Source organism: Phaethon aethereus (genome assembly GCF_964289735.1).
Source record: "Phaethon aethereus genome assembly, chromosome: 1".
Classification (NCBI taxonomy): domain Eukaryota; kingdom Metazoa; phylum Chordata; class Aves; order Phaethontiformes; family Phaethontidae; genus Phaethon; species Phaethon aethereus.
Window position 1 is genome coordinate 33956513 of NC_138575.1, and position 19073 is coordinate 33975585.

Sequence of the window (19073 nt, forward strand, 5' to 3'; positions counted from 1 at the left end):
ACTTTTAGTTGTGAACAAAGCCAGTACCCAACTGCTCCAGTCCCTAAAATTCTTGAGTAGATCTTGAGAGGAAAGAGCAGTCACAATAACCAGTAGTTTTGGTAGTGAGATAACTCAGTTTTGTGAACTAATTAACGTGTCCCTTTGAATTCAAACTCTAACCTCTTACAGGTTGTTAAAGTGCTTGTACTTTTAGGAAAATTAAGATCAAAAGATTTCTGAGTGGTTTACGTATTTATTGCCTGTCAGCTAATGTGATGAAGAACTGGAACTGCGCAATTACAGAGAAATGTTCCCGCACCAAGGCACAACTTGCTGTGAAGTAAAGCTGAATGCCCTTTTCAACATCTCTTACCTGTCATTGAACAGGGAAGTTGCAACAAAGACTCTGTTACGGTTTAAGATAAAGACGTCTCTGTTCCTTTGGGGGGACCTGTGAGCTGAATGCAGCCTTCTTGAAACCTGCAATTAGATTACTTCTAGTAGTGCGGGAGTCTTGCCCACAGTCGTCCTGGCAAGGGGTTGGAGACTGTACCTTCACCACCTCTTGGTGATGACTGGTGCATGCTTCCACCCCCAACAAAAATGCAGGTTTTTTTACACAGCTGAAAGGAGAGAAGCCAGTGTAGGAAGGCATGTGAATGTCAAGTTAGGAGTCTTCCTGTCAAAATTCCTTCTCTATGGAGAGAGGTGGACGATGCCAAAGGGAAGATGCAAGGAGGACTAGATGCAGGAGAGGATCCATAAGGCGGGGGCAAAAGGATGCAAGAGTTTCGGAGCAAGAGGCAGCATGGAACTATGTCTAACTGAGGGATGAGGTGACCTCTGAATTGGAGGGTGGATGAAATCTGGAAGAGATGAAAGGATTTGTGGTGACAGGACAGGTAGGGTTGGGAATTGAGAGTGTGGGAAGCAATAAACGAGGGTGGGACTGGACTTGCACTTGAAAAAAAAAAAAAGATTTGTGCCAAGATCAGGACCTGCAGCCAAGAGGGTGGGGAAAAGAAAGAGATGGGGAACAAGAGGAACATGGGAGGAGATGGGAATTAATTCCACAGAAGCTGTGAAGCCCATGGGCAAATGCAGTGGAGTTTCTCCCTGGCTGGAGGGTGGAGACGCTACATCATACAAGAAAACTCGTTGCTATTTCTGGTGCCAGAAACAAGTGGGGAGCAGTCAGGTGCTTCCAGCTTGGTGTCTTCCTGTCTGGATGCCCTCGAGGCGTCTGCAGGAAGCTACAATGGTAAGGCAGGAAATGCAGCGTTCCTGCATCCAGTACCTGAAATTGCTTACTGAAGAATTTGATAAACATGTCAGTCACTACTGCTGATCGTTCTGTTGTCCATTTGGTTCACTTTACTGTATTTCTCATGAACTAAAAATAAAACCAATATGAATATGGTTTTAAATGAAACTATTCTGCTTACTCTTGGGTTACGCTCAATTAATCTCAGTAATTAATAACTCAATAATTAATAATTCTAGCCATAACTCAAAAATGCCCTGATTAATTTTTAAATACAATTTCTTTTTTTTTTTTTTTTTTTACTTTTTTCTCTGGTTTACTATTAGGGATAACTACAACTCACTGTACAATTTTCCTTTTTCTTACATTGCTGTTGAAGGATGTTTTCTTGCAACTATGTTTTCACTAAAATCAGAAGCAAAGATAAACTCTGATATTCTGTTTCCTGTTTCACTGAGGTCAGTTAATGATTTTTTTTGTCCTTTGATTTTTCTAGTAACAGGATACCTAAATGTTTAACACTGAGCTCTGGAAAGCTCTCTGACTCACCCTTCATTTGGTTTAGGCTATTGGTTTCTTGAGCCCATGTATAAGTGGCATGTGCTTTTAATAACACAGTGAAATGTTTCATAATAAATACAACAAAATTATTGATCTTTTTATTCTTGCAATCTCCTTTTGGATCAAAAATTACATCTGCACTCCAAATGTGACAATTATCATCTGTACACTAGTAAATATACAGCAAAATCGTTATAGTATTGAGTCATTAACATACCTAATCCAGATGTGATCAATCTAAAATTGCGAATTTATATGTGGTTTGATACGACAGACTTTTAAAAAATGAGTTAAATACAATATGCATTCTTGGTGTGTGAATATTCTACATAACGTGTCAGCCAGTATTTGGGGAATGGGGGATGGTCAAAAAAATCAAGTTTGTAGTAATTATATGGTCTCTCATGACCCAGATAACTTACCAAAGAAACTCTGTTTTAAGAGTGTTCCTTTCTATTTTAAGCAGGGTGGGCTTTTTGCTACCAAGAAGGCAGGTATCATTATAATGAGCTGGCTCTGTAGCCCTTTAATCTGTGTAGGTGTTATTCGTGTCACAGTAAGCAGCCAGAGCAGTGATCTAAATAGAAGTATCTCATCTACTGTAAAGATTATTCTCTCCTTGTTCATCTATATTGATCCAAACATATTTTTTATTGATGGGAAAAACATAATTTTTGCATGTGTTTATTTCTGACAGTGCAGTGAAAAAGTAAGGTAACTCCTTGCTTGTCTTAGACCTGTGTTATACATTAGGGACTTCCAAGAATGTAGACTCTGCTTTGCAGCACAATCTGTCTTTACTCTGTGTATGGACCAGTTTGTTCACTTTTTGAATCATGACATTTATAATAAAAATTATCTTTTCTACTTTAGGAAAAGCAAGATTTGATCACTTATAATGCTTTTGTAAAAATGATACTGGGTATTTTTGAAAGTCTAATGCCTTTATAGTAACTTGGCTCATGTCTTACTTCTTTATCTCAGGCTTCAGTTTCTCTTCAGTCCGTTGCTGTTTGACTAAGTGTTTCTGTACAGTAAGACTAAGTATTCTTGGAAAATATATGTGCCTGTTGCTGAAGAATTATATTAACATGTGTGGAGGTCTGTTAGGGATGAAGTGCTAAGTTTGGTTTTGTCCGTAGTGGATCGACTAAGATGTTAAGAGGCAAGGTCTTTTAACATGTTAACTGAGTATGAATGCTCAATGTCTAGTGTCAGGTAAAGTTTTATGCATATAAAGGTATGAGCTTTCATTGATATGCTTGCAATTCATTTCAATATGAATTGCTCAGCATATATGTGTAACTGGTAAGGAAGTAACTTTTTACTGTATTCCTTAAAGCTGCTGTATTATATATTATATTAAAGCTCTGAAAGAACATGGGTGCATATGTATGTAACGTGTACAGTGGGCAGTGTTTTCTTCTGTTCTTTAAATAATGTTTCCATTTAGTCATGAAACATATCTTGCTTATGTCTTCATATTTGATAGAAATGCATGAAATGTAAATGCATTTATGTCACAAGGTAATACAAAGATGCTCAGATAATTCAACTGACATGAAATATTTTTCCATGAATTTTTGATTTTTCAGAGAGCTAGGTTGTATGACAGCTTGAGTGAAGACTTGCTGAGGGAACGAGGCGGACTTGGATAAAATTATGGTAGCAGAAGTGAAGGTAGTCTGAGGTAGTAGTGGTTCCTTTATTATGTATGTATTGGCCAACTGCAGGTTCTTTGGAGTGGGAAGAGTGTTTTGGCTTTGCCCACTGTGTAGTTTCCTGAGCAGTGGAGACCTAAGGTGAACAAGTGAAAAAGAGGTTAATGCAATGTTGAGGTAAGATGAAGTGAGTCAATGGGTCATATTAAAACGAAGCAGTAGTTCTAAGATCTAGTTTCAGTGCATTGCAGCCAACAAATAGAAAGTGTTAGTCATATTTTCTTCATTAAGAATGTAAGCTACTGACTTACCCTGTAGAAGGCAATTTTTTTTTTTATGAAACAGTTACGTTATCATTCTACACAGTCCATGGTACTCTTAAATAAATAAATGAAATAATCCTTTGTTTAGCATGTAAATCAATTCTTTGTGGATACTAATCCTTGAAATAACAAAATGCCTTACCTGCTGATTTGAAAATAGAAAGTTTGCAATGTTTATACCTGTATGTGATTAAAAAAAAAAAAAAAAAAAAGCCCACTGGAATTTCTAAATGAAATGAGAAAATGTCATTCATTTTCATTGTGTCTTTTTATTTAATTTGGCTTGGTCTATTCTAAATACTTAATTTTTTTCTCCTCATTTAATTCTGTTTCCAGACAGTGTAGTTCAGCCAAATCTTTATTAGCATGAACTGTTTTGTTTAAAAAAAAAAAAAAAAAAAAGTCTGGAAGGCTGGATGAAGGGAGGAATGCCTTATTTTTCAGGATATGTTTGTACGAATAACCCGTGTCTATTCTGTATCTTTGAGAGCACATGGTAATCTTGTATGGAGTAAGGTTAAAAGGTAAATGGCATGGTACTGTTTCTTTTGGCTATTGCATTAAAGTGTTTGACCTTTAGCAACCTATTTTTATCTTAGGCAGTAAACTGCTTAGTTCTGCTTATCAAAAGAGACTTCACTGCTCTCTTTCCATGCTGTTCTTATCCAAAACACACTGTATCAATCCAGCATCAGTAGACTTCACCAGCAACAGCTATTATTCTGCTTGGAGATACAGCATAAAACAGTTATTTATATTGCAACAGCACATTTTATTCAATAAAAACTTTAATGTATAGTTATGTGGTTTCCAGTTTCATTATCTAGTTCAGATCTTCTTTTGTATTACCTCCATATTAGCTTACTCTATCTGAGATTGTAGCTGTTTGACTTGAAATTATTTGTTTTGGTGTCTCCTTTAAAGTGAATTATTTTAGACTATTCAAACAATAGGCTATGTATCTCTAAAAATAAGATTAATATGGCAAAGTAAGTGTGTTTGCAGATATTAACAGATTTCCTAATTATTTGAAGATATCTTCAAATCATCAAAGTGTTGGGTGTAATTTGAAATTTTATGAAGTGTTCAGTTGCAGAGTCAACCCCGCCATATCTTTAGTTGTCTGTGCGACTTGTCAGAGTGAAGATCTATACATTGGAGTGTCGGTTAGAGGCAGAACTTTTTGCATCTTTGAAGTGGCCACAGTTCATAATGCTGCTGGTGATACTCAACAAATCTTTAACCTGCAGGAAGTTGACTGAGTTGCTGGGCAGCTGCTAATTTGTTCTGGCTTTAATTTTTTTGACTGACTTGTTAATTTACATGATGCTTTACCATCATTACTAGTAAACAAATACTGTACCATAATCAGCCTCCCTGTTTTATGGTTAGAATAAATAAGATATTTCATGAAATAAATTCAAGAGGACTGAGTATCCTGATACTAGAGTATCTTTGTGTAAGTTTTGTCTCTTGAGTACTAGAAATATTTCTGGGGTTTTTTTTACTTGGTGAATTTGTTGCATTGTGCCATTTTCACAATTTATAGGTGTCAGGGATCACAGAAAGCTGTTCTAAGCCATCTGAAGAATACAGAGCTAAAGCTCTCAAAAAACAAAAAACAACCCCACCCCAGAAAAACCCAACCCACCAAACCAAACCCAAAAAACCCCAGCACAAACCAATATTTGATGTTCCCAGTTTTCTTCTGTTGGTCATAACAGTTTTTGTAAGGACTGACTGAAGCCAGACGCTAAAAGAATCAAAGCTTTTCAGTGGATGCCAGAATCTGAAGACAAGCGAACACTTCAGAAAGTCATGAGTGTGTTCACATATCTTGCCAAGTTAATTCCAAATCTGTCCTCTGTCAGTTCACCCCATCAGACAACTTCTGGAAAATGTTCAGTGACACTGGGTTGAACAGGGCAGACATTCCTTTAATGAGTTTGATAGGTAACAGTTCTTGTGCTGAAATGCTGCAGCATTGCTTAACTATCTCATTAATAAAGACTTGTGACGAGGAAATAGAAAGCTGATGTTCTTGGTCTCAGAACATGCTTTTAAATACAAATTAGGCGTGTTTTTCACATGGAAGAATAGTTCATGTTGAAAAAACAGTGATTCCCAAGCTTTTTGATCCAGCTAATCACAGTGATTCTTCAATATTACTTACGACCTATAAACCAAACTTATCAAATAACTAAGTCCAAGTACTGTGGGATACAGTCAGTGGTGTATCCACTGAGTAAATGCAGAATTCCTACTACGTTCCCTTGGAACCACAATTGGTAATCGCTGCCTTAAAACATATGATTTACTAACCATAAAAGACAATCTCTACTCCTTGTGGCTTTCTCTTTGGGGAGAGACATGCTTTGTATTTTTACTAATTTTTGGATCGGATTTCTGATTCCAAACTGAAGTGGAAATAGCTAGAATTGTGGGAACAGATCAGGAGGAGCAATAGTTTGGGTGTTGAATGCTAAATGGAATGAATATATTTGCAGTGAGAAATGAGGCTTCATCATACAGCTTTTCGGACCTGCTCCACCTCCAGACATTATGCTGCCTTTATGTTCTGTATCTTCTTTCTGACAAAAGGTACATGCTAAAATACGTAGTTGTTTAAACACAGATCCTGTGTGCTTTGTTTGTCTGGGTTAGGTAGCAGTTGTATGAATAGTCCCGGGTAGGCTCAAAGAGACTGGACACATACGTAAGGCTATAGATAAATGTCCTCTTTAGATGTCATCTACAGGTGCTCATCACCTTCTGACCCAGAATAGGTGATTCCTCCCCACAGCCCAACGGATGTGCTAGTCTGTGACCTAATCAGGCCCATTTTGCCTAAAAATGAGTTTTAGGAGTAGTCCTGTATATTGCTGGCTCACACAAACAAGTGGGGTGATGATTTCTGGCATGAGGAGGGTGACAGCTGGGAAGAGGGAATAGTCTTTTCAGCCGTCACAGCTGCATGTGGAAAAAGATACCCATCCACAAGCTAGGGAAAGCTTACAGAAGTTTTCAAAAACATGGCCCTAATTTCCTTTTTCCTTTATTGGTTTTATATGTGAAATGAGTACTTAAAGTAAATGATGAGAGTGACTAGATGGTAGAGACAGGACCATGACTTGGACATGAAAAAAATTTGATCCATTTTTGAGGCACTAATAAAACTGATTTGTGGGGCTAATATAACGTGTGAAGTAATTCTAAACTTTCAGAAACCTTAAGGTTTAACATAAACTAAGTAATAAAATGTTAGTAATCTAAGTAATCGTTTTTCTTCTTGCAGCTGTTGCTTTTCTTTTCTGAAAAGTTGTCCATTACATACAGTACTTGACTTATTTTGTGTAGTATTTTCTTTATGTTGCACATGTGATTAAAAACCCTAACCTTTGGCATGCATATCCAAACCTGCTTTAGCATTTTTTTTAACCATTAAAGAAGAAAAAAAAAAAGTTTCTCTTAAGGCAGTGATGGTGAGAAACCCTTCTCATTTAAGAGCTGGTTCTTAAACTCATTGATCCATTAGCTTTCAGTTTACAATAACAATGCTGCTGCCAGTTAATCATGCAACTGATCTGCTGGGAGTTGCTCTTAATTGGAAAAGGAATATTTATTTTTTTTGTTTTCTTCTCTTGCTGCTTGTTTACATTGTGCCATTGAAAATATAGGTGATCCATACCTCAGGATAAAATTCTGTCTTGCCTGTTAACACAAAAAAAATGCAGAATGTTGAATCTGAGAATATTTGTAGCTGAGGATATTTGTTGAAATTGAAAGGTGAAGACTTTTGTCGAGAGAAAAATAAATCACCACAAGTCACTTTTTGGTAAAAGCTCATGTACAATTGCTGATTTTGACTGCAACACACTCTGTGTATTTGGATTTTAAACTACTCTTCTTTCTGGACAAAAATATTTGTGTGTTTTTACAACAAATTTGTGTTTTTACAACAAAGATGATTGGTTTGTCATGTAATTGTTGCCATTAATATACGGCCCATTCTGATGAAGTTTAAATGAATATCGCTTTCCTTTATGGTCAGTGGACATAAATGAAAGCTATTAAAGCATTTTTAACAAGAGATTTAACATAGGCAGAGTCTTTTGTAGATAAACTTCACCCTTCCTGTTTTGGATGGAGCAATAAGTTTACCATGGAGCAGATTTAGGAAATAGCTTTCCATCAATTCAGAATTTTATAAATAAAAAGTTGCAGGGTGAGGTCCTTCCTTTGGCATAAAGCTGATTATTTCCTGTTTAATCCTGAACTGGTGCATTTCAAGCAATGGGATTTTTTCAGCATCCGTCAGAGGGGAGAGATTTTAGGATTTTGTTTTCATTTATGGTCCTATGAAAATGCAGTTTCTAGACTTGAAGATCAGTGAAGAACAAAAGGAAATTAATGGATATCTAAATTGTTGTTCTTTCAGACAATTTCTGACTTAGCTGCACAGTTGTTTGTAGCGAGACATTCTTAAACATGTAGCTGGATTGTCTTACATGTGAGCTGAAAAGGTGTCGATAAATCTTTTAAGAGATTATCAGTACTTCTAGTTAGGTTTAGGAACTGATGAATTGTAATGGCTATGGATTATTTGAATTCAGATTTATCATCTGCTTGCAGAAGGCACATGCATTCTGTAAGAAGAATATGTGAGAGGTAGAACTTAACCAATGCTGCTGTTTTACCTAAGGAACACACAAGTTAGTATGTGAAGTAACACTACCCTCATCCAACACATCTGTTGTAAAGAAGCCTATGAAATCTAGGCCACACACAAACTGGTCTCCAAGGGCCTGTAGTTGGTGTTAGAATGCTGTTATTATGTGGTCTGATTGGTTTAGCAAAGAATTATCTCCAGTAAAACCACGTAACATAATAGTCCATGCTCTCCCACATGGGAGCTACTTCTGCTTGACTGCACAAGACATTTCTTGAAGAAGTAATAATGCACTTGCTCTTGCCAAAATGTAACATTAAATTAAGTGTATCATCATGTACATTTTTGTAGTGTATCAATTCTTGTTCATTTAAACATTCATTTAAGTTCTTCCACTGTAGTATTAAAAATTATTAAAGTAAATACATGGATTTCCTAGCAATATATTTTAAGTAAACTTCTTGCTTCATATTGAAAACTTATTTGTAGTAATTTTAAGGCAATGGGGAACTATTTGGATAATGTAAGTTTTCATAAATGAAACTATTGCTGAACTTTCCGAGGTACTAACTTAATTACCAGGCAGTACAAGTCAGAGCAGTTTAAGGTTTATTCTTTTACTGTGCTGAGCACTTTGGATATGACTCTTTCCCTGTTCACTTTGACTTAATAGAGTTAGGACAGTTCAATAGTTCTCTTCAGATTTCTAAATGGCACCAACTCAGTTGCCTTTTGCTATAATTGGTCAGAACTATATAGCTTTGGTCTGCTATAGTCTTGCTGTGTAACTGCAGCTGTAGCCTTGTGTAACTGGACCTATAAGCACTACCATTGTTGAGGATTTGTCTTCTTAATTCCTTTTTATTTATTTTCATTATTTTTGGCTCTGCTCAACAGACTCGTACAAAAGCTCTATGTTCCATCTTTAGATTGATATAAGCATTGAGTAAATGCACAGGAAAGTGTAAATTTTGTTTGGATGGTGAAGGGAAGAAGAGTTGAGGAGGGATGGCACTCCTCTACAGAGATGGTGATTTCAAGTGTTATTACTGAGGGGCAGAGCCCTGCACAACAGCAGTCATCGGAAGTTGAGGCTGACGTGCTGAAGACAAGGCAGCGTGGCTTTGTTCGGGCACTCCTGCAGTCATTGCACGCCCAAGACAGTCATAGGCTCCCCGTGAGCTGCAATGGACTCCACCCCGTGCAAACGCCGTGACCTCACTGTAATTGCAGAGGTGTCACCAGGGGAATGATTTGAAGCAAAGGAGTATCCAGATGATGTCTTGAGCTTAAACTGTAGACAATGGTTTCATGTAAGGAAATAATTTGGCCTGCATGTTTTCTTCCCAGTGTATTTACACAGCATGGAAAAGACCAGAGTTGTGTATCTGGGCCCAAGCCAACTCTTCAGGGTTTTCAGCCTAAAACTTTGTGTAAATTCAGCAGAGTTTTTGTTACTATAGCCACATACACCCACCCCCCCAATTTTATAGAGCACTTTTCATCTCTTTTCGTAGTGGAGTTCTGCTTCAAAATGGAGCAGGAAGCCTTGCAGTGGCATTGTTTTAGACTGTATCTTCCTCTTTCAAATTAGTTTAATCAAAGGAATAAATAAAAATGCAGGCAGGAGATGCTGCGTCCTTGAAGCAAGATGCTGTAGATCAGCCGAACAGAAACACGGTGGCCCTGTGTGGAGGAGCCCTGTGCAGGGAGGAGCGACCGGCTGCTGGAGAGTTGAGAGCCGGGTGGTCTCAGCTGCCTCTCCCAGGGGCCGGCTCCCAGCGCCCGTCGCTGCCGCGCTGCGCTCACACGCCGCCCCCCGCGTTGCAGTCCCAGTCCTTAAGGGGAACGCAGAGTTCACATCGAAATTCACGCTTCTTTTCAAAATGATGGTTGTATCAGCATCTGTTCCACATGAGGGACCTCCAGCAGACCTTTCAGTCAGGTAGTTAGATGCTGAAAATGGTGGGCTTGCATTCTGAAAGCTGATTATTAAACCAGGTGCTTGAAACTTTCAATGGAAAGGGAGGCAAAAATGCATTTAAGTGCAAATAACTTTAATATTTTGCATATCTTCAGTAAGTAGCAAATTAACATGAAATTGTGCATTATTACATAGTAGCTTAAATTACTTGTTTCCCGCAATTTGCATTTCAATGAATAGCTAATTGGTCTATAAACACATTGATTAATGGGTGTAGAAATTATTACATAGATTGAAGGCAAAATTCTTAGTGCATTTTTAAGAAAAGAATAAACTTGTTGATATTTTATAATTTAAAATTGTATAAATTTTTATTGTATAAATAACAAATATTAAATTTGTTGTACGTTAATTGAGCTTTTTGTAACCATGAAAAATAGTTCATCTCAGTTGAAAACCAATTTTAAATGTCTTGATCATGGGAATTGTCTGCAAGTGGTTTAATGACAGTTTTGAGCATTCTTTACACTGTGGAGCTATAAATTTATATATTGTTCTCATAAACATAGCAGTACAATTACATTGCCACTGCAGTAATGAAAATTTCTCTGTACCCTTTCAGTGGAGGATTAGTTTATTGTACTTGAGGAGAGTAAATAAAGGTTAATAAAGTCTTAATTTCCATGAGTGAGAAAAATCCAAGATAGTATGTAAATAAATCAAGAAGTAGTGATTTGGGGAGAGGTAATAATTCCTTTTAAAAACTGTCTTTGGCAAGGAAAATACTTCGATACCAACAACACTGAAGTCATTGGATGTACAGTAGTTTCCCAATTTGCTAGAGCTTACATGCACAATTATAATGCAAAATCTTACTGCATATGGCATCAGCTTAGAGCTAGGTCTACATTATAAAATCTTTTAGCATATCTCTTAGTTTGGGAGTACAAGAAAAATTCTATCTCATAGTCTGTCTACCCATGCCAGAAAACCTGGCATAGATGTGGCTGTGTTAACAGAAGAGTACTTTGTCAGGCTTATTTTAGGCCTGCTGAGGAGGGGAAATAAGAAGCTGGCTTAAACTACCAGAAGCCTATACAAACCTGGCTATCGTGGTTTAGCTGGGGGAACAAAAGCTGTTACCTCTGTCTGGTGCGGAGGAGCCCTGGGGCATCATTGAAGCAAGAAAGATTTCAGGCGGTTGGCTTTTTGATTAATGGGGTGTCTGGAGGGGATGTGGTATGGCTTCCAAACTTGTGCTATATTTGTGCTCTGCAAGTTCAAGCTCTGCCTTTGTCAGAAATCGAACAACTACTAGCGAGCATGTTGCTGCTTTCCTCCTTGCATGGGGTATTTGATATTTGTGGGAATTGTGCCCTTAGTAAATGAAAAGTTTCTGTCTTCTGAAAGATAATATATTAAATGAATACTTGCATGAATCACAGATACAAGATTGTGATTGCTGGGCATGTTGGATCTTCTCAAGGGTTAGTTAGTATCTAAGGGTTGCAGGCTGTTTAACGTGGTTTCTGAGCCACAACCCGACTCCTTTCCCTGTGTGAACTGAGCCTTGAGGGTCTTTGGCCTTCTGGATGAAGAGCTGAGAACAGGCATCTCTGAAGATTAGGACTGACTCACAAGCACTGATGGTGGGCTGTATATGTGTGGTGCAGAGCTGCGCCGAGAGCCCAGAGTTGCGTTGTGTTGCAGGGAAGCAGTAATGCTGGTGGAGGTGAGAGGGCATTAGATGAATCTGTAAATGTATGGAATGATAAGAATACTCAAAAATGCAGGAAAGATTGTGATGAAAAAGAGCAATGGATTGGAAATTACAGATTAAATAATGGGCATCAATTTAGCTTACTAAATTGTCACATCTATGGTCCTCCTCATGCCTGGTGGTCCTGCTTATGTTTGTGAGCAGAAGTACCACCTTCTGCATTGAAATTACTTTGTCCATCTTTTGCATAAAGCTGCTTGAGACTTGGCATGCCAAGTCTCTTGATTCCTACTCAAGAAGGTATTCCTACTCCTACACTTTTACATGTACATAAAGCCAAGAGCATTAAAAAAGTCATATTCATTCAAGAAGATAGTGTTGTCTACCATTATATAAAATAAAGCACATTCATTAGAACAGTTCTCCCAGAAGTGAGAAGTGAAGGTTCAGCTGAGTGCTTTTTGAGGTGGAGAGGAGAAATTTGCGTCTCCCATTTGTTACTTGGTTGTACTTTCTACCAGCTGTGGATGTGGGAGATACAGAGGCTAACTTGTTGCCTGGTAGGACTAGTCTTCCTGAGGGTCTTTCCAATTATCAGGGAATTTCTCTTATTTCCCTCTTCTTCAAAGGCTGCTTAGAGCAGAAGCTGTAGTTTTAGCTGTTCTGAATTGCCTTGAGAAGTTAAAAAGCCTTTCTTGGCACAGACTATAGAGCTATGCTGGGGAAGCCACTGTGGGTTAAAATAAAGGTTGCAAATATTTCCATTTTAACTTCTCTAGTTTTCCTGGCCTTATCCCCTTTGAATATTGTGTCTACTCTCACTGTTGAAATGAAGCTGCTTTTTTGCCAGGTATGGAAGACTTTGAGACCAAAATGACAACGTTTCTGACTCATCGGCAGACTGTAGTCACTTGCAGGGGAGGACATCTTATGTTCTAGGTTTTGTTCTCATTACTATTTATGTTGTCCAACAACTGTTAGGCAAAAGGCATGGAGGGGCTCCAGAACGATTTTGGAGAAAAACATGGGGCTGTGCTAGGCAGAGAAAGGAAATGATGCAGATTTTGTCAGTGAGTAGTACACATACCATCAAGATACTCCCTAGCTAGGTATCGTTTCATCCATGGACAGAGTTCAGATGTACAACAAAGTTTTGGTGATGGTGTTTTCCACCAATCAGCTGAGCCATTCACTAGGTTTTCTTTGGTTTAAGCCACGACCATTTTTAGATGATCATTGCAGGAGGAATATAGCAATCTAAGACATGAGCAGTTCCCTCATGCTTGCTTCTGCCCCTCTTTCTCCCCCATCAGAGGTTAATGTCCCAAAGCTGAGCTGGAAGAAAAGAATGTGTAGTATGCTTCATCTCTTTCAAGTCACTGTGATGGCGCTTTGAGGTTAACTGTGAAAACTTTGGACAGACGCAGATTAGGAAGTTCTCAAAAGTTTCATTCTGCCTGGTGAGTTCTAGGGCTTGATCACCTCCAACCTGGGGGACCAACACCTCTATTGCTTTAGCTAGATCTGGAAGTAAATGTCTATTAGGTATATTTAAACAGTCCTAAGAGCAAATGTTGGTTTAGTTTTCCAAATATGAGTGTTCACTAACATGTTGCAGGTGTATCACACCTTTACATTTGCATGTAGACAAAGCCTAAGTGCTGATACAGAGATGAGCACAGTGGAGAGTTGATCTCAGCCAGAGCTTCTATACTATTATCATGTAAGAATAAAAAGAGCTAAAATGCTATGAGGATAATATAGAAGTAGGTGTATTTGTGATCCTCTGACCTCACAGATGCCAGATGTGCTGATTTTGGAAAACTCTTCGACCAGAACCTGAATTCAGCTTATAGACTTCTCATTTGTAGGAAAATCAAGGCTATATATATATTTTTTGTGTGCGTGTATATAAAATAAATAAATATATAAATATATATTTTTATATATAAATTTATATTTGGGAGTAGAACAGCTGTTTCTGCTTCTCCTTCATCTGCTTACTAAAGCGTTACACATTCTTTCCATTATGCTGGTGCTGTAGCTTAGGTCAGAGAATAAAAGTATGCTATGGCCTTGCTAAATGATCACCCTATGGCTTTAGCTGTTTTCAAGATTACCTGACATGTATATCAGACAGAATAATCATGTCATTGGTATCATTCCCTTTCTTGTTTTTCAATATAAAAACGTTATTTCTTCTTTCCCCACACATGGAATCATTTTCAGTTTTTAGTTCCAGATGTTTACAGATGAGCTTTCCACGGTCTGAGCTCAAAATCAGTATCAGCTGGAATTTTAAACACAGGAATATTTTCAAACCTTGTTGGGTCACAAGTTCTTCCAGTATTATTCTGCAACAGAGAGCTTTTTTTCTTGTTTGGAGTCTTTTCTGCAGTTTTCTTTCTTCCGTAAACATCCCATTCTCTGCTTGTTTTCCAGAAATAGCTGCCACCTCTTCTGTGGAGAAGATGGATTTTAATATGCCATGCCACCATCCTTTTTTTTTTTTTTTTTTCCAAAAGCTTTGAGTGCTTTCATATTTTTTTCAAATAGTTGATTGTGTTTTTTGAAGTAGTTGATTAAGATGTAATTAATATTCTTCTGTAATTTATATTCTTGTAATTGATCACTTCTACTCCCTTCAGCAAAGCATAGTAATGTCTCTCTGAGCATTGGTAGTCATGCACTGGCTTCAGATATAAACTGGTTTTTGAAGTTATTTCCACTTCATGACTGTGGCTCACAGTTCGTTCAGTTGTGCTGATGCATCTGGTTTTAGAATTGAATGACTGAAGCACATTAATTGGGGGAGAAGTAATTTTAAAAGGGATCAACTCGGTGATGCAATTTGGGTTGCAGCTATACAAATAGGTTTATCAGCACAATTGAGAAGGAGGCAGATTGCACCAGGAGGATCAGAATTAGCAGCTGGGGTAGAAAGCTTGTTGAGGGAAAATTGCTCAATTGTTGTTAGAGGAGCTGAGCTGTTTCCTTTGTTTTCTGTTGTTAGAACTGCCTTCCTGCTCCGCCTTCGCCCTCTTCCCCTGTTTTAGGTCAGTTCTATTTTTTTTTTAAAGTCTTTTGTCAGAAAGTATTGAAAATTTTCATATCGTGTATGAAGGTGTTCAGTTCCAGATTGTTGTGACAGCAAAGTGACTTCTGACTCCAAACGCCGTGACAACGATGGCTTTCTTGATTCCTCTCCAGGTCTTCTTTTGTGGAAGTTTTGAAGAAAGATATGCTTAGATGGAGCTAATATTTCTTTGCTAAGGGTCAGAGAATTTCATCTGGGTTAGCTCTTTGTGGTGTGTGAGAGAAATAGCAGATAGCACTATTTGCCATTAATTTGAAGACCAATTAAAAGTAGAGCATTTCCTTCAGTTGTAGCTCTGGGTGCCTTCCTGGGTAGAAGACGGGGTGATGTGTCTGTGTTCTCTATTAGGGTCAGGGTTTCACTTGTACCGGTGTTGCACAGCATCCTCTGCAAACTGACAGTTACCAGGTTCGTTTACCTGTGGAAGATCATTGACACATCCTTGGTCTGACCACTTCAAAGATGATAAAATAGGACAAATAGACTAGAGGGAAGGAAAAAAAAAAGTTTGGAACAATTTCCCCAAAAACATAATGGCTCCAGGGAGGAAAAAAAACCTTTCAGAATCTGTGGAGGTGCTAGCAAGCATGCTGCAAGTACTTGAAAGGCACAAGTTATCCAAAGTGAAATACCATCTGTCTGTCATATGGCTAATCAGAGACAGCAATTCTTCCTGAGCTTTTTCCTTGAAAAGAGTCAGAAAAAAAGAAACCCAAATTTGCTCTGTTTTAAGTTGTCTCAGCAAGTACCATGTTTTACTTGCTATGGAACATGAACTTTGAGAGTCTGGGTTTCGTGCTGATCTCTTACACACAAAGCAGGAAACAACCCCCCTTTCAGTAAAAAGGCCATGTGCGCACCGTTTCCACACTTCAGATGTTTCGCTTCAGTTTGTTTCGGGCTGCACTCTTCTTTTTGACTTCTTGATGTCTGTTGAAAATGAGTTTCTTCCAAAAGGTTTTCTTTTATTTGCCAACCAGTGTTTGAAAAGTGTCTTGTTTTAAAATATTACTATATAATATAGCATCAAACATTTGAGAACTGTCTTTATTAAAGGTATCATGTTAAATCATTGTGTTTCTGTGAATAGTTTAATTTGTGTGCAGAATGTTGTGGGGTTTTTTTCTGCTCCTCTGACATGAATATGCTTGAGCTGCCCTTGGACTGGTCCTTATGAATAAAACAGCATGGTGGTGTTTGGCTGTGGGGGTGGGTGTTTGTTTTTTTCTTCCTTTTTTATTAATGGGGAATTGCTTATATACAGTTGTATCATTTGTGTCCACAATATATATAAATGTGGGAGGAAAGGGTCACACATCTCTGTAAAAAACAAGTTCTGACACAAGCGCACAATCCTAAAAGGTAATCATACTTTGAGGAATATCAATGTTTCAGCTTTTTTTTCTCCTAAAAAAATGTACTTTTCTTCATTCAAAAAGCCAGTGTATTGGCTTTAAACAGAATTGTAAATGGAAATTGGCCAGAGAAGTGTGAAAATTAACTGCATCTGGCAGTTGGAAGAATTTGACAATTCAAAAAGTACCTTTTTAGTGGGTGTTTAGATTAATAACCTTAGCTGGAATTTGGGGAAAAAAAGAAAATTTGTAAAGCCACTGACTCACTTTGAAAAGTGCCTAAGACAATAGTCAGATGTTTGTTTGAAAACCAATTGCAGTGATAATGAGAAGTTACTTGCAAACTCCTCATTCCCTGCAGTAGATGATCAGATGGGTTCATGTAAACCGCTGCCTGGATTTCTCTTATCCTTAGTGGTTGAATCACCAATGCAGTTAAACTGATTCAAGTCATATTTGTTAAGGACTTCCACGAGAAACAGATACGCAACAATCAAACATGGTTTGGTGAAATTATTTAAATGTAACTTGTATTTAAAGTAGGAGGAAATATTGCAGACCACGTTGTTGTTGCTTTGTATAAAGATTGAGATTGCTGGCGTGCCACGGTTAATTTTACATACAATTGCAATGAAAATCTGGTTTAACATTTGCACCTTGATCTGCCATTATTTATTAAATATTGCTGCAAGAGGAACTTAATCTCTCTTTTTAAGGCATTTCTTCCAATAAGAGTTATTTCTTGTATCCAGATAGTTCTGAACTAGTTACGTTTGTATTAGCACAGGTCAGAAGAGAGGAAAAGGCAAGTATGTCTTACAGTTGAGACTCGTGTTAAATCCAATATTCTTTGTTTGATTTGATCTGCAGTAGCACCTAAATCAGTGAGAGCTGTTGGTGTGCTAATGTAGAGAGTCTTGCATTTATTTATTTTCTAAAATGTGTTGTTTCTAGGTCTACAGACAAGACTGTGAAACCTTTGGCATGGTAGTGAAGATGCTGATTGATAAAGATCCTTCATTAGAGACATCCATTCAATTTGCCCTGAGGCAGAATTTGCATGAAATAGGTGAGCGATGCATTGAAGAACTCAAACATTTCATTGCTCAGTACGATGCTGCCAATCAAGATCTATCAGAATCCTTCAAAGAGGGCTCATACTAAGGACAAAAATACGCTTTTAGATCCTCTGTGTTATTTATGCCATAATACATAAATCTGCTTTTTGCGGCAAAAGAGGAGATCTTGTTGGAGATTTGAACCCAAGGCCTGTGCTCCTTATAGCTTGGGTGGCTATATCTTGTTCACTGTGGTCTCCACAATTGTATTCTTCCTACCTGTACTTGTTGACATATATTCCTTTGAAAGGATGTTCTTTGCAAAAATGCTGTAAAGTAACAAACTATTTTTGAAACATTTACACAGTTACCTAGGAAAAAATGTTCAGTCCGATGTATGTACACTTATGTTTTGATGTTTATAAGTGTGACTTCAAACACTGTATTTTTTATTAAAATAACAAGCAGCAGCTCTTCATTCCTCAATTTATGCAGAAATATGTCCTGTTTTCATATATACTATAGGAAGGGAAGACTTGCAAAATTGTTCCTAACTATGATTTAAATTATTTATTATAGTTTAATTTTAAACTTCAGATTCATTCTGTGAAATTACATTAGGGATTATCTCTAGTCTCTGATTGCCAGAGCAACTCTAACTACTTGGTAGAAGTGCTGTATTTTTGTTCTAATTGCAGGTTCTGCAAATGCCTTTTCAATTTTGGTGTTTTTCATGTCATGAGTCATTACTAGTAAGCAGTATTATGTAGGATTAATTCCATTTTTTTGTTACTATTTGCTACTAAACGTTTCCTTTGTTATGTTTTTGACTACACCTTACAGAGAGTAATAGCAGGCAGCCACTGAGCAGGGAAAGGTCCCATCTACTGCTCTCTTCCCTCTCCCCCTTTACACTTTCTCACCACATTTCATCCATCAGTTTTAACAATTAGGAGGCTGTGTGTAATCTTTATTTCCAGCATCAAGAAGGAGCAGGAATTTGGGGTGGCAAGGTGGGGCAAGGAAAGCAAGCAGGACTGTCTCCTTAGTAACTCCCAAGTTGCTTTGGATTAGGTATAACATGAAGTTGATCCCCAAGGCTCCAAATGTGTCATCATTTCAAACCTAGCTGTTTCTGTGTAATGTCTGGAGCCAATTTTGACTTGATAGAGTGACTTGTAGTTGGGGAACAGTGGTTGCAGAGAGGCAAGAAGCTGCCAGTGCTGCGTGATTACTTTTTGGAGATTAAAAATATTTAGGACTCATTGGTGGTATCCTGACTATTGGATTATGTAAAGCTTTACATTTAATAAGGTGCTGGTTTTTATGAAGGTTTTAGGAAAGGGATAATTTGAGTCATAATCACACAGAGGTAAGTATAAGCATGATTATTTTGTATACATTTGCATTTAGAAACACGTGAAACTCTGTAAAAGGACTAATCACTGAAGTTCATGGT

At 37.7% G+C, this 19073-nt stretch overlaps 1 protein-coding gene across 3 annotated transcripts in view; it reads left to right on the forward strand.

Moving 5' to 3' along the window:
• PPHLN1 (periphilin 1) overlaps positions 1-17720 on the forward strand; it is a gene marked incomplete at both ends in the record, with an annotated part of 61394 nt that extends 43674 nt beyond the window's left edge. For all 3 annotated transcript variants that reach the window (XM_082011993.1, XM_082011994.1, XM_082011991.1), the window contains one exon: positions 17511-17720. In XM_082011993.1, the coding sequence (XP_081868119.1) occupies positions 17511-17720 (210 nt within the window). The remainder of the gene's footprint in view (positions 1-17510) is intronic.
• Between the last annotated feature and the right edge of the window lie 1353 nt (positions 17721-19073).